Source organism: Rhinolophus ferrumequinum, chromosome 23 (genome assembly GCF_004115265.2).
Source record: "Rhinolophus ferrumequinum isolate MPI-CBG mRhiFer1 chromosome 23, mRhiFer1_v1.p, whole genome shotgun sequence".
NCBI classification, from domain to species: domain Eukaryota; kingdom Metazoa; phylum Chordata; class Mammalia; order Chiroptera; family Rhinolophidae; genus Rhinolophus; species Rhinolophus ferrumequinum.
In genome coordinates this window covers 26,515,952-26,529,498 of record NC_046306.1, presented here as the reverse complement: position 1 = coordinate 26,529,498, position 13,547 = coordinate 26,515,952, and the positions used below count along the sequence as shown (strand labels likewise).

The following is a 13,547-nucleotide window of genomic DNA, read 5'->3' as shown; positions in this document are numbered from 1 at the left end:
GTGGGTTCTTTCTTTATTAAGTTTCTAGTCTGGGAGATGGAAATTTCATTTTTGGCTATCTTGACCAATTTGCTATTGTTTGGTCAAGCTATTATAAATTTTGTGGAGGCTAATTAGAGCCGTGCTGAGATGGTGAAATTCCTGTGGTGTTGGATTCCAAACTGCTCCTGAGAGCACAGAGATGAGAGCAGAGATGAGAGCAGCCACAGTCAGCATGTAGACTCATGCCCACAGTCTGCAGCTAAGACGCAGCCCGCAGGGCACGATCCTGGTGGGACCGGACCACCACCTGGCTTGCTTGGGTCTCAGCGTCCAAGTAGCACGTCTTTGTAGCAAAGCGCTTCTGAATTCATAGACTTGTTGGATTGCATCCAGTCCTCAGATCCCGGGTCCTTCATCACAAAGTCACCAGAATTTCTAGGCTATCCGCTATCATGCTTTTGGACTTCCTCCTTCATTATTCAGGGCAAAAATAACTGTCTTTTGAAATGAATAGTAAGTAGCATTAACACTTTGGGGCTTCTAAAGGTCTGTAGCTGTGCCTTTCACTGATGATAGTGATTGGTTGGCAAGAAAAGTGTCTGGTACATTTATGCTAGACATTTATTTCCCTGTTGGGATGAAAATGTTTTTCATTGTCTCAACATTGATACATTTGCATTTCCTTGAATACTGTCTCTCTATTTCACTGGCCATTTGGGGCTTATTTTATTCTGAAATCAGTTTTGGTATTTTTTTTCCCAAAAAATCAATTCATTCTGATTTTCCAGTTAATTTACATAGAACTGAGCAAAATAGGTTTTTTATGCTTTTAATACCTTTATTTCTGTGATTATTTTCATGTTTCTGATTGTGTATGTTTACCCTTTCTCCTCCCACATTGCCCCATTTCAGCTTTTTTTTTTCAATTTAAAAGAACTAAATTTTAGATTTACTTAGTTTTCTAAATAACTGCTTTCCTGTTTTTTAATATATCAATTTGTTTTTCTTTATTCTTTTAGTTTTCCTTTTATTTTCTAATTTGTTGAGGCATATGCTTTATTTGTTTTGTCTTTTAGTTTTAAGTCCAATGGCTATGAATTTTCCACTAAGCATGGCTTTAACCAATGGATTTTCATATATAATTAATTTTTTATTCCCGTTTTTTAAATAGTCTGCTATTTTGGATTGCATTTCTTTGCCCCTTAAGGGATCCACTTAAAAATTTCCAGATGGAGGAGGGTTTTTGATTATTTTATTAATTTCTAGTTTTATTGTGATCAGGAAATGTTACCTGTATTATTTTTTGGAATGTGTTGAAGTATTTCTTATGGTTGAAATTTATAAATGTTCAAGCTTGTTATAAATGCAGAATTTCTGCCCCAGCCTAGATCTGCTGAATCAGAATCTGCATTGTCATGCAATTCCTATGTGATTCACATGTTCATTGAAGTTAGAGAAGTAACACTATAGTAGTTTCCAAGAGAAGGCCTAGCTCATGGGAGTAAATTCCTATCTCAGACTATAGCATAGCATTTAGGATTGAAGGAGAGTTTGGCCAGATGTAAACACAAGAACACCATGTTGATAATTTTGGAAGCTGGGGATAGATATTGGGCTGGCATTCCATATTCTTTCTACCTTTGTATATGTTTGAAAAATTATATAGTACAAAGCAAATGAAAACGATTGAATCATACCCTGCCGTTGTTTCTCTCCCATTTTCTGGTATTGAATGTGAAGAAATCAGGCCAGTCTTTTTTCTTACCAGAATCTTGGTCTTTTTGCCTGTCTTATAGATTCTTTATTTATCTTTGATATTTAAGAACTTTACTTAGCTACATATATTTTGATGCTGACCATTCTGGGTCAGTTTTTTCTGGCACTTTCAATATTTAGCGTCAAAGCTCCTGTTGTTTCAGGAAAGCTGTCTTGAATTATATCTTTATTTTTTTGTTCTAGTCTAGTTTGGTTTTCTTATTTGAGGGCTCTGATTATGCGTATTTTGGATCTCTTTTGCCTGCTTTCTCTAGCTATCACTTCTCTAATCATTTTTTCCACTTACATTGTTTTCTTTTTTTTTTTTTCATTTTTAGCCTGTGTGACTCTTACTTTTTTTCATGCTATTTTCTCCTGCGCTCTTACCACTTTCATTTTTGTTTCTTTTTTTTCTTCTACTTCTGTCCAAATTCTGTCAACTCATGTTTTATTTCTCTGTCTTTAAATTTCTGTTTTAAGGTCTTCCTTAATAAAGTTGATTTTTTTTTTTTTTGAATTTTCAAAATAGCTGAATCTTTTTTCATTAATTCACTGAGTACTTGGCGGGTCTATCTAGTTTATAAACATGTACTTTAGTTCTTAGAAATTTTCTTTTCTTTGATGAATTTCTATATTCTGTTTTCTTTGTTCTAATCTGACTTAAACACTGTTGTTGTTATTTATTATCCATATTTGGTTTTTTGTTGTTATTTTGGGGACATATCTTTGACTTTCAACCCTTCCTTTGAATTTTTTTCCTGTCTTGTTTTTAGTTTCTAAGACATCTTTTACTGTTTCTTTTTGGTTTGATTTACTGATTAAAGCTTTTTAAAATGGTATCTCTTTCCTCTCAGGTTCAAAGTATTTTTATTTTTGTGAAGATACTGGTTGCTTTTTTATTTTTAACATGTTTTCTTCACACTACATTGCTCCTGTTTCTTTTGTTTCCTTGGCTCTTATTTTTGGAGGCTTCCTTCCAAACTGTCCCAGGTTGTGAGGTAATAAAAAATAGGGCTGTGGGGTCGTTGTGTGTGAGTGAAGTTTGTCTACTGGTGGGCCTTGCCACTGAATAACCAGATGGAAAGCTTGTCACTGTGGGGTCTGCATGTCAACATATTGTCTCTAGGGCTGATCACAGTTCCTTTAGAAAGGCGTTTTCTGGTCTCCTCCTATGTGTATAAGCCTGGCTTCTGTAACCTGGATTCTGGCATTCCGGAAGCAGATGAGGACCCCATGTTCTGTTTGCATTTAACCCCACGTAGTATTCCTGAGTCTGATGCCTTTCTGGTTTATATTCTTCAAAAATACATTGTTGTGTCTTGAAGGATGAGGATAGCAGTGGGCAACAGGATGTGTGATTGATCGCGGAGTTAAAACCCATCCTCTTCCCATGCCCATTCTGTCTTGTACCTCCAAGCTTAGGACCTTGCTGGGCTTGTGGTGGGCAGTTGGCTCCCTTCTTCACACTGCTTGTACAAGCACGCGGGTTGGGGATTCCTTCCCTCTCCCAAATGGGTCACAACTCACGCATGTGCTTTCCATATTTCCATATTCCAGAGATGTGTTAAGGTCATTTCTTTTTCCTGTTCTCATTGTCCTTGTAGATTTGTTTCATATTCCTTCTGTGTGTTTTTAGGACTTATAGGAAATGACACATGTGGCCAATCTGCCACATTTAACTGGAACTCAAGACCTGGTTCTTTGAAAAAAACTGGTGAAATTGATTGTTGGTGGACCTGATTAAGGAAACAAACGAGAAAGCACCAATGCACATTAGCCATGTAAAAGGAGATACAAGAAATAGACAAGAGAATAAGAACTGCGACTTTATGATAATCAATTGGAAACTCTGTGGCAGAGTTGAGTAGTTGTTACAGAACCATCATGGCCCATAAACCCTAAAATCTGTACTATATAGCCCCTGACAGAAAGTTTGCTGACTCCTCTGCTCTAGAAGAAATTATTTCCTGGAGAAAAAAAGACTGCAGTTGACCCCCCCCCCCCAAATGACACACTAGATAAATAACCAAAGAAGGGATAGGAAAGGAGAGGAATGATCTTAAGAAGGCTCCAACCAGAGAGCTGAGTTCTAAGTGGACTAATCTTTGAAGGACAGGTCATTTCCCCATTTTTTAGATTATTTCAGACCATAGAATAAGGTGGAAAAGGCTTTTCAAAATGACATCATTAAACTATTAATGGAGTCATCTTTTAAAGAAACCTTGCTGTTGGAGGTTATTGTTTTTGCAGTTTTTAAAAATGATTCGTATTGTTCATGCCGTGATAACTGAATGTGGTACCATAGCTCCCAATGACCACGCTCCTTCTGTCTCGAAGGGCTGTGCAGCATTCGTGTGACAAGGTTGCTTGATGCCCTTGACCACACAGTTCCCTATTCAATGTCCTCTTAATACCATCTATGAACATTTACATTAGTTCCATTTCTGTGTTGTAGAACCACCTCATTATTGAGAAAACTTAGAGAGAGAGAGAGACAGAGAGAGAGAGAGACAGAGAGAGACAGAGAGAGAGAACGTATATATGTGTGCCTGTCTTAATCTTAGTGTGCCAGGCTGGAAAGAGGACAGATCAACCTGTTCATTTTTGTTAATCAAAATAGTAGTTAAAAATAGTAGTTTTGGAGTCATTAAAATAATATTGCTTATAATATTATTGTAACAGGTTATACTAATCTATTAATTGTAGTGTTACTGTAGTCTACTTTCAGGTATTTCTCTTTGTTACTTGTGAGCAGTAACACTCCCCACTTCTGAGACTGGAGATCATGTGATGGTGTTGAATTGTCCTTTGTATTAGTAAGTCCTCTAATATCCATAGTTGGTTGCATCGTGTCAGCAAAATGGTCAGCTGAGTTCAGGGATTCCCAAGACCTGAGTTGGAGGTTGCCAAATCAGGTTCAGTGATTCGTTAGGGCTCAAAGAATTCAGACAAGTTGTTGTACTCACGGTTACAGCTTATCTCAGAGAGAGGCTACAGAGCAACATCGGTGGAAGAAGTCATGTAGGGCAGGGTCCAGTAGACACCAGCACAAACTTGCGGTTGCCCTCTTCCAGAGGAGTCGTGTGGGCAGCACCTCATTTTCCCAAAGATAGTGTGTGACAGCATTCCAGGAGTGCTGCCAACCAGAGAATTTCGCTGGAGCCCTGGTGTCGAGGGTTTTACTTATTGGGGCATCAGTCATGTAAGTATGGCTGACCACTGTGGCTGACCTTAGTGGCCAGCCCCACCAGGGGTCAGACTGATACCATGTAGCCCAAGGCCCCCATCATAGATCATGTCATTGGCATAAACTATGTGGGGCAGTCCAAAGCTTCAGGTAAAATAACACAGCCTAATAGGCAGGATGTTCCAAGAACTCAGAGCTTACCTCCCAAGTGCCAGGCAAGGGCCAAACCTATCTCTGAAATGTACAGGGTTTGGGCATCCCAGACCTGCTGAGTTAATTCTTTACTGTGCGTCACCACAGACCAAATTCCTCACCCACGTGTATTTTGTCTACCACTCCTCCCAACACGTTTTGAAAAGACACAGTCCGTTTCAACCCATTCAACAGTGCAAATCTGCCAATATCCATTGTTTAAATGGAAGAAAAAGTTCTCTCAGAAAGGTCCTTTTCAAGTCCCATTTGGATTAGGTCTAATATATCAACTTACATCCGACATTTACCTTTAGGCTTTAGAAGTTGAGCCTGAGTTTGCGTCACTTCTTTTGTTCAAGGGTATTTGACTCTTGAAACTCCCTGTTGCCCCGTGCATGGAAAATTCAGTGATAAACACATGGAGTCGGCGTCTTTCTGCGGACCAAATTCATCTGAGGACAGGGCACAAGTTGGGCTACATACGGTCACGGGTCAGAATGTTGTCATCGTTAACTTTTTGTGTTTGTGTGTGTGAAACATGTTTTAATTTTGTTCTCTGGTAGGCACTTTGACAGGTTACAAAAGATTATTTTAAAAATACACATCTCAGATTTCAAGAAATTGTTCATAGGGTTTTAGAATCCAGAGCAGTTTTGAGACTACATTGGGGAACGCGAAGTTACTTTGAGTTTTCTGTTTGGTTCAGACACTGGGTGAGTTCAGAAGCAATGCTGATGCTGTCTGGGAATATCGAGACTACAACCTTAAAGTGTCTGGTCTTGGTGAAGATTTTTGACTTAAAAAGCATGCAACACTTAACATTTACAAAAAATTTTAGTAATGGCAGAGGACAAGAAGAAACTAAAATTGCCCACATCTGTATACTTTTGAATGGTGTTCTTTTCACTCAGCATCACGTCTGAGCAGCAGTGTTTTGATACCGTAGAAGGGTATAGGACTTTATTTTTAGGCACAAAGATCTCTCTCCTTGCAGGGATGGGATGGGTCAGGTGGGGCAGATTAATGCTCTCTGTTTGAAAGTAGTTAACATTTTATATTGTATATTCATTCGGGGCACCACCCAAGGACTGCTCGTGCCAAGGTATCACTTTGTGGTCTCAACCTGGGACCACATCCTCTCCACGCAGGCGGTCCCCAGGCCTGGGGAGAAGCTCTGAGCAAGCTGGGTGCTCTTGGGGATGAGCTGCTGACAACGGATACTGAATCCCCACACTCTGAAGGCTGAGTGTCCCACTGAGTGAGCGTGTTTGAGCATTGCATCTAAGGTAGCCAAGGCTTAATTTTACGGGAGAGTGGCAGCCGCCTCATAAAGTTGTTTCTTTAGTAGCAGTGGCCTGTACTTAGCCGAGCTAACTTTAGTCCTTGCTTTTATTAAACAACTCCTTTGTCCCTCTCGCTCACAGAGCTCTCTGGCCGAGACCTTGGATAGCACCGGCAGTCTAGACCCCCAGAGATCGGACATGATTTATACCATAGAAGATGTTCCTCCCTGGTACCTGTGCATATTTCTGGGGCTGCAGGTAAGACGGTTCCCTTAGGATGTAACCACCGACAGATACTTGAATTGTCTGTCCAGAGTTTTGTTTTTAATTCAATTTTGATTTTTATATATTGACAACTTTATTTTAATTCTTTTAAGGATGATAAATGGGAATTCACATCAATTTCTTAATAGTGAAAGGAAGAAAAATAGGAGGAATAGGTTAATCAGGGAATGAAAGAAGGAGAATGTTCAGGGATTAAGGAAGAGAAATGACATGAAAGGAAGGACAAAAAGATCATGGAGATATAGAAAGGAAGAATAGAGGGAGGAGAAAAGTAGAAGAGTAGAGAAAAGAAGAGTTTGTTTCATCTCTCATTCCTGGCGTAGTTAACCAATCCACAATTATGGTCAATTCTGTCATGGAATATGGGTGACACTGAGAAGTGCCCTGTTGGCCAGGCATAAATGGGAGGGTTCAGTCTTATTTTTAAAGGAAGGCAGCCTTTGCTGTGGTAGCAGCTGCTTGGCTGATGCAGTTTCCAGTGGGAACAGAGTAGGGAAGCTGCCAAGGGAGTAGAAGGAGATGGGCTGGGGATGGGGCGGGAAGTGACACAAGGTGACACAAGCCTATGCAGGACTCGTTGTCTTCAGCACGGTCTCCCGTCTCTCGGCACCCTTTTCCCACTTACAGATTGAAGTGGGGCTGTAGGATTAAGGGCACGAGACGGGAAGCTCTTTTCCAGGATGCACACCCTGGCCTGTGAATGCCTTGCTGGTTTTAGCCATGACTCTGTTCGGAGCTCTGACTTACCATTCTTCTTTTCTCAAGTGTGAGCAGTTCAGTCGGGGGTATTTCAGATGCTGAGAAAGTCCATCTTATTGCCCAGACAGGTTTATTCACTTGCAGGTGAGGCTGTACCTGTTGACAGCTGATGCTTTGGTCTAGTTTCTAGCCCCTAACCACCCTTAGGTATCGGATAATTTGGTAACCTACCCTGAAAGGTGCCTAATAAAGGAGGAGTTGTGACCAAAGGAGCTGAGTGGTCTTGGTGGATAATTGACCTTGGGTTGAGCATCCCGAGCCAGATTCAGGAAACCTGCTTTTTGAAACATTATATTATAGATGTTTCTAGAAGAAATCACCCTTAGTCAAATGGGGTTGGGAAACCCTGCATGGATCCTGCCCTGGGCCATACAGTGTTCTTAAGCTCACGAGCAGCTCGGAGAAGTCCTGAATGGGAATGTTCTGTTTCCTGCATGAAACGCCTATTCGTGTTATGTAGTTGGGCTTTCTGGGCTGCCAGCGATACGTTTTGGCAAACAGGAGCAGAGATGGGGACCCATTGGGAAGAACATCACAGTTTGCAGAGTAGAAGTAGGAACTGAATAAGCAGGCCTGTGGGAGGAAGGGAAGCGAACAGTGGTTCTGAGAATGTTCTGCCAGAGCCGCAGGAGTGGAGGTGGGGTCCCCAAAGGGAGAGTGGGCTTGGCTTTTTCTGGAGCACTCCCACAGCTCCCATATTCCCACAACCCTTCCCTGATTGTGGTCAAACAATGCCAGGCCACAGAAAAAGATGCAAAATACCCTGTTTAATGAAGCTTGTGTAACTTTAATCCCCAGACCTGAGAGAATTTAAAAAAAAAAAAAAAAAACCACACACACAAACCGACTAATTATCTCAAGAATACAGAGGTAAAATCTTACATTAAGTATGGGCAAGTCAAATCCCAGAAGAAAGATACAGCAAGAGTTTTTGTCAAGACTGATTCAGTGCAAAACAATTCATGTTAACAGGTCAGAGGAGAAAGACCTATAATTTTAGCAATTGATACTTGAAAAACATTTGGAAAAAAAGCAAATAATCCCAGTAAGAGTTGTGTAAGTGAAATATCACCAGTGCTTGTATTGAGTATTTCCTTTATGCTGTCCTAGATTCATGTGAGTAGTAAGTAATATAATACAAGTGAGGAGTAAGACAAGGAAATGTAATAGAAAGGAGAAATGCTGAAAAAGAAATATGACTTGGCATATCAGTGTGCACTTAAAAAAACCAGAGTTTCTTCGTGTGGGCTATTTTTTAAAAACAATGGAGGAGGGAGTTAGAATGAAATCAGAAAAAGGACGAGGAAGGGTTTACCCTTTCCCCTCTGTCTCTCTGTCACCCACAGCATTACCTGACATGCTTCAGTGGCACGATTGCAGTGCCCTTTCTGCTGGCCGATGCCATGTGTGTGGGGTACGACCAGTGGGCCACCAGCCAGCTCATCGGGACCATTTTCTTCTGCGTGGGAATCACAACTTTGCTGCAGACAACATTTGGATGCAGGTGAGATTGGGTTGCTAAATTGGGATACTGAAGCTCCTGGAAGGCATATAGCAACGCCCTTCACCTAGGGCTGCTTAGAAGGACTAACTGGAGTGGCAGGAGGGTTTCCTAGTGAGCCTTCCCCACCCCCAACCCCCACCGTGTTTCTTCTCTTGCTGGATGGCACCACCTCCCACCCAGTTGTGCAAGCTGGAAACTCAGACTCATTCTCAGCTTCTATCCCAGCCGCTGGCAGGGCAAGCTCTCTCTGCAGTACCCCTCCCGCCCCCATTTCCTTACTTCAGGCCTGGTCTGTTCCACTAGCTTCCCAGTTGGTCTCCGTGCCTCCAGGGCTACTTTCCTTGCCCCACTCTGTGCACCCGCCCCGTGTCCCATTTTTCTAACATTTGCATCTTCCTCAGTGCTGCCAGGCTTTAGTCCCTCCCCTGTTAAAAAAAAAACGGTATATACCCACCCTTTAGTCTTCTCCCTTTCTCTGTGTCCCCACCCCGCCCCAACTTTCCAGCGTGTCTGATCCCTGCTGTCCCCTTCCCTGCACTCACCCTGGGGTGAGCTCCCTCCCCAGCCGCCCTGCTGTTTCATCCTCCTGTGCTTATGCTACTGGTGCACCCTGCTCATCTTTCGGGTCTGGCTTGTCCCTCCCACTCTGTGAAGCATCCCTGACGCCCCCAAGCCTCCTTTGTTCTCCCCTCTGAGTTCCCACACATGCATCTTGTGTCCGTTCTTCTAATGTGGCTCTTCTTGCACTATGTCCTTTTTTGTATTTGTGTCTTTTCCCACTGGATTGTGCTCCCCTGTTTGGTACCAGGGCTCTGGCTTGTTCACCTTTGCATCCCTGCCCCCAGCTTAAACGGGTGTGGAGCTGGCAGAGGAAGGAAGAGAACCGGTTCTTTCCTGCCTACTCCTGCAGGCTTGCTTTGTCCTCTCCTGTTCCCTCTTCCGCCCTCTTCACACTGCAGCCTCTTCCTTAGCCTGGGGCTCTGCTCATAGGATGGAGCCTGAGGGGATGGGAAAATGTCTTCAAGGGAAGCGCAGCAGAGGAAGCTTATGCTTCTGTCTCTTGCTCTGTTGGAGACAGTCTGAGGAAGGGCTTTGCCTTTCCTGCTGGGGGAATAAGGAGCTAGTACAGAAGGTGGCTTTGGAGTCATGGGCTGTGTTCTGATGAGTCAGGATCCTCCAGGACCTCGAGAGGCCTGTCTTTACTTGGGGGGCCGGAGAATATGGGGAGACCCGTGAGCAGTGTTAGGGTGTTCTGGCTGGTCCACAGGCAGTGCCCTGGGAAGGGAAATGGCAGCTGCCATGCAGGTCTGCTGATGGAAGGGAGTCTTGTGGACTCACGGCTGTGGGGATGGCCAGCTCTTGGAGGTCTCAGAACCTCCTGCAGCTACCACACTGAGCAGGTCCCTTACTCAGAGGGAGTGTCTCTTTGGGGGTCCTCTGAGGGGAGGAGCAGGGGTACCATTGACCTGCTGGGGGAAGGAGATGTGTTCTGGGCATTCCAAGGACGACTCGATTCATTTTATTAGAGCCAGGTGGTTAACTTTGGCTGGCAGCATCTTTCATTCTGTTGATACCGCATTCAGAGTTCCATATTTCAAGTCCAGAGTGGACTAAACAAATCTTTTATTGGCTGACTCAGGAGCCTTACCTTGTACATAGGACACTGATTCTCTGGGGAAATGTCTATTTTTTTCTATTTTTCCTAAACAGCTGACTCATCAAGGAACTTGTAGCACAAACTATAGGTAATTTTGGGCCGTGCTTATAGTTAAGAATTATTGGTTTATCTCAAGAGGGAACAAAGATGCCTTTCTTATGGTAACATATGCATTGTGTGCACCTGTGCCCTGGTCTCGTGCCCAGGTCAGCCATAGGCAGCCACATTGCCAGTGGTGGTTAAATCAAGCTGTTGGATATTTTAACGATAAACTGTAATTCCATGGGCAGCCAGAATCTACCGTTGCCAGGGTGAAGCAATGGCTTACAGTGTGTGGCCAAGGGTGATTTCTTGTCCTTCATACCTGGGGAAATGGAACAAGCAAGCATGAGGCATTAGAGGGACCTGCACAACTTTGTGACCTTGGACAGATGACCTCTCCGGTTCTTTTTCCTTTTGTGACAGTGAGAGGAGGCTCTTCGTAAGGTATCCTGCGGATGACATTTTGCCATTATTTTAAGGGACCTTAAAATAAGTGCGATTTTGTAGATTATTATAAACTTCCTAAAATACACTTGGGAAGTTACCGTGTATGAATAATAGGAAAAGTGTTCCGGTTTTGATACACGCTAATATAGACCCTCATCACAGTCTGTGAAGGGTCATTTCAACAGACTTACATATTTATTTACTTCCCAGTCACCACAGGGTCAAATAACACAGACAAAGCAGTCGGGGCAGAGGGGATAGAGGGTGGGACAGTGCTGGAGGGAAGCGCCACTGTAGCCACTAGTGGGGTTTACTCCCAACGTCACAGCCATAGGGTTGCAGATCACTGATGCATTTCTGTTGGTTGGTTTGGTGGGTATTTGGGGGGTAGTTCAGCACTCCTTTCCTTAGGCTTAGCGCAGCAGAAGAAAAAGGTTTTCATGGTCAGCTTCCATGATTTCTAAGACAGATTTTCAGACTTCTCCAGCGCGGGGTGGTTGACGGTGTTGCGTGTGAGTTCTGTTCACTTCTTTGCGTATTTGCCTCTCACCTGCCGAGTACCTGATACTCCATCGCACTGGATTTAGTGGGTGCCCGGGACCTAACACCGAGCTGTGGTCCGTGCTTGTGAAGAATGGGCCCTTTGTTTTGAGGAAATGAAGATACCTGCAGGTCTTGAGCAGAGGAAGGGAGAAAGTGTACGCATCCCGAGCTGTGGGCTGTGGCCAGGGCTTTCCTCCTCCTCATTCCCCCTGGGCAGCCTGGTGGAGAGGGGCATGCAGTTCCTGGACACCTGTTTCTCTCCAGAAAAATAACCAAAATTGATAGGGAAACAGTGGAGGGGACACAGATGTGTGCCTCTGCAAACCTGAGCGTAGGCTCAGACTGCCAGCTGTAAGATGTCACCACGTCACACACACTCCTTTGGGGACATGTTTCCCACGGGCTGGGCGGAGGCCACATGGAGTGTGTCTAGTGCAGCACAGGCTATAGACCCTCCTTGCTTCTCCCTTGGCACGAGAGTGATTCCTTTCCTTTGGGAACCATGACTGTTTTGAAATGGAGGTTGTGAGTCTCAGCCCCAGCTGTGTGACCTGCATGGCTGTAGTGCTTCCCAGAGCCTCTGCCTGCAGGGGTGGGGGCAGATGACTTCTGCCAGGCCTGCTTCTTCTGCCTTCTCCGTCTCCCGCCTTCTCCTCCTCCTCCCCCCACCTCGCCGTTTCATCCTCTCCCTTGATCTCGTTCTCCTGCACTGTGCTTTCAACTAGGTCTTCATTGAGCTGCCTTGAATGAGGATTCAGCAATCCGTGGTTCTGGTCGATTTGTGATGTCAATCCCAGCCACCCTGCGGGCTTGTTCCAAGAATTAGTCCTAAGCCTTGAAAATCCCGGGAGATCAGAGCAGGGTATTTGGCAGCCTGCAGCAGCCTCGCCTCCTCGGCCCGGGGAGGACTCAGACAGGACGCGGCTGATGCCTCACCTTGGCTGCCCTTTCCCAACAGAGACCAGGTCTTGGTAGCAGCTCCCAGCTTCCTGGGTCTCTGTCCCTGGGTGTCACTGCCAAGCTGGGGGTGAAGCAGGGCCGTCCAAGATCCTGCCCCTCACCTGCCACGCTGACCTTCCCCAACCTTCCCTGAGGTGTAGCAGGTGTTGTGGTTTTTTTTGGGGGGGGGACACCCCCAGCCTTTTGCTCCAGGTGCCTCTGGAGACATCACTCTGAGCTCTCCAGCAGAAGAAAAGGCTGCAGGGGGGGTGGCCCCTCCCAGAGTGGCCTCTCCAGGCCATCTCACACCTGCTGTCGACACGCAGAACCTTCCTTTGCTGAGAAAGGTAGGATTTGGGACAAAAGACTCATTGTAGCCAGTGGAGCAACCTGGTCTGTAACAGAGTCGTCTGCCCCGAGGAGAGAGCCCCCCTGTCTTGCATCTCCTTGGGTTCTGGGGGCCCGGTACATATTATGTGCTCACTGAGTACAGGGGCAGCTCCAGGATTCGCCAAGGTCTCAGGTTTGGTGCTTTGAACTATTGGTAAAACTTAGAGGAGTGGAGGGATGGAGGTAGGAGAGTCTGGGTTTCCCCCCACATTCTCTCTCTGTGTATGTATTTATGTGGGGTGTATGTGCATCATCTTTCTGGACTGACTTGAAAGTAAAGTTGCAGGCAGCATGCTGGCTTACCCCTGAATACTCGCCTAGGAAGGAGGGTCTTCTGTGTAACCATTACAGTAATCATTCTACCATGTCATCGAATATGCAGTCTGTATTTAATGTCCCAAGGTGTCCCTAAGATATCTTTTATGGCTGTCCCCTCCACTTTCTTGAACCAGGATCCATTCAAGTGCATGGGGTACATTTGTTTGTTGTGTCACTCCGGTCTCAATAATAAATGGTTTCCATCTTTTCCCTCCATTATCACCCCTCTTTTAAAGAATCCAGGCCAGTTGTCTGTCTCATCAG

General features: G+C 44.6%; 1 protein-coding gene across 4 annotated transcripts in view; it reads left to right on the top strand.

The window, feature by feature from the left end:
* The window catches only part of SLC23A2 (solute carrier family 23 member 2), a 112,607-nt gene that overhangs the window by 61,490 nt on the left and 37,570 nt on the right, over positions 1-13,547 (top strand). For all 4 annotated transcript variants that reach the window (XM_033095394.1, XM_033095393.1, XM_033095396.1 and 1 more), the window contains 2 exons: positions 6,541-6,657; positions 8,790-8,947. In XM_033095394.1, the coding sequence (XP_032951285.1) occupies positions 6,541-6,657; positions 8,790-8,947 (275 nt within the window). The remainder of the gene's footprint in view (positions 1-6,540; positions 6,658-8,789; positions 8,948-13,547) is intronic.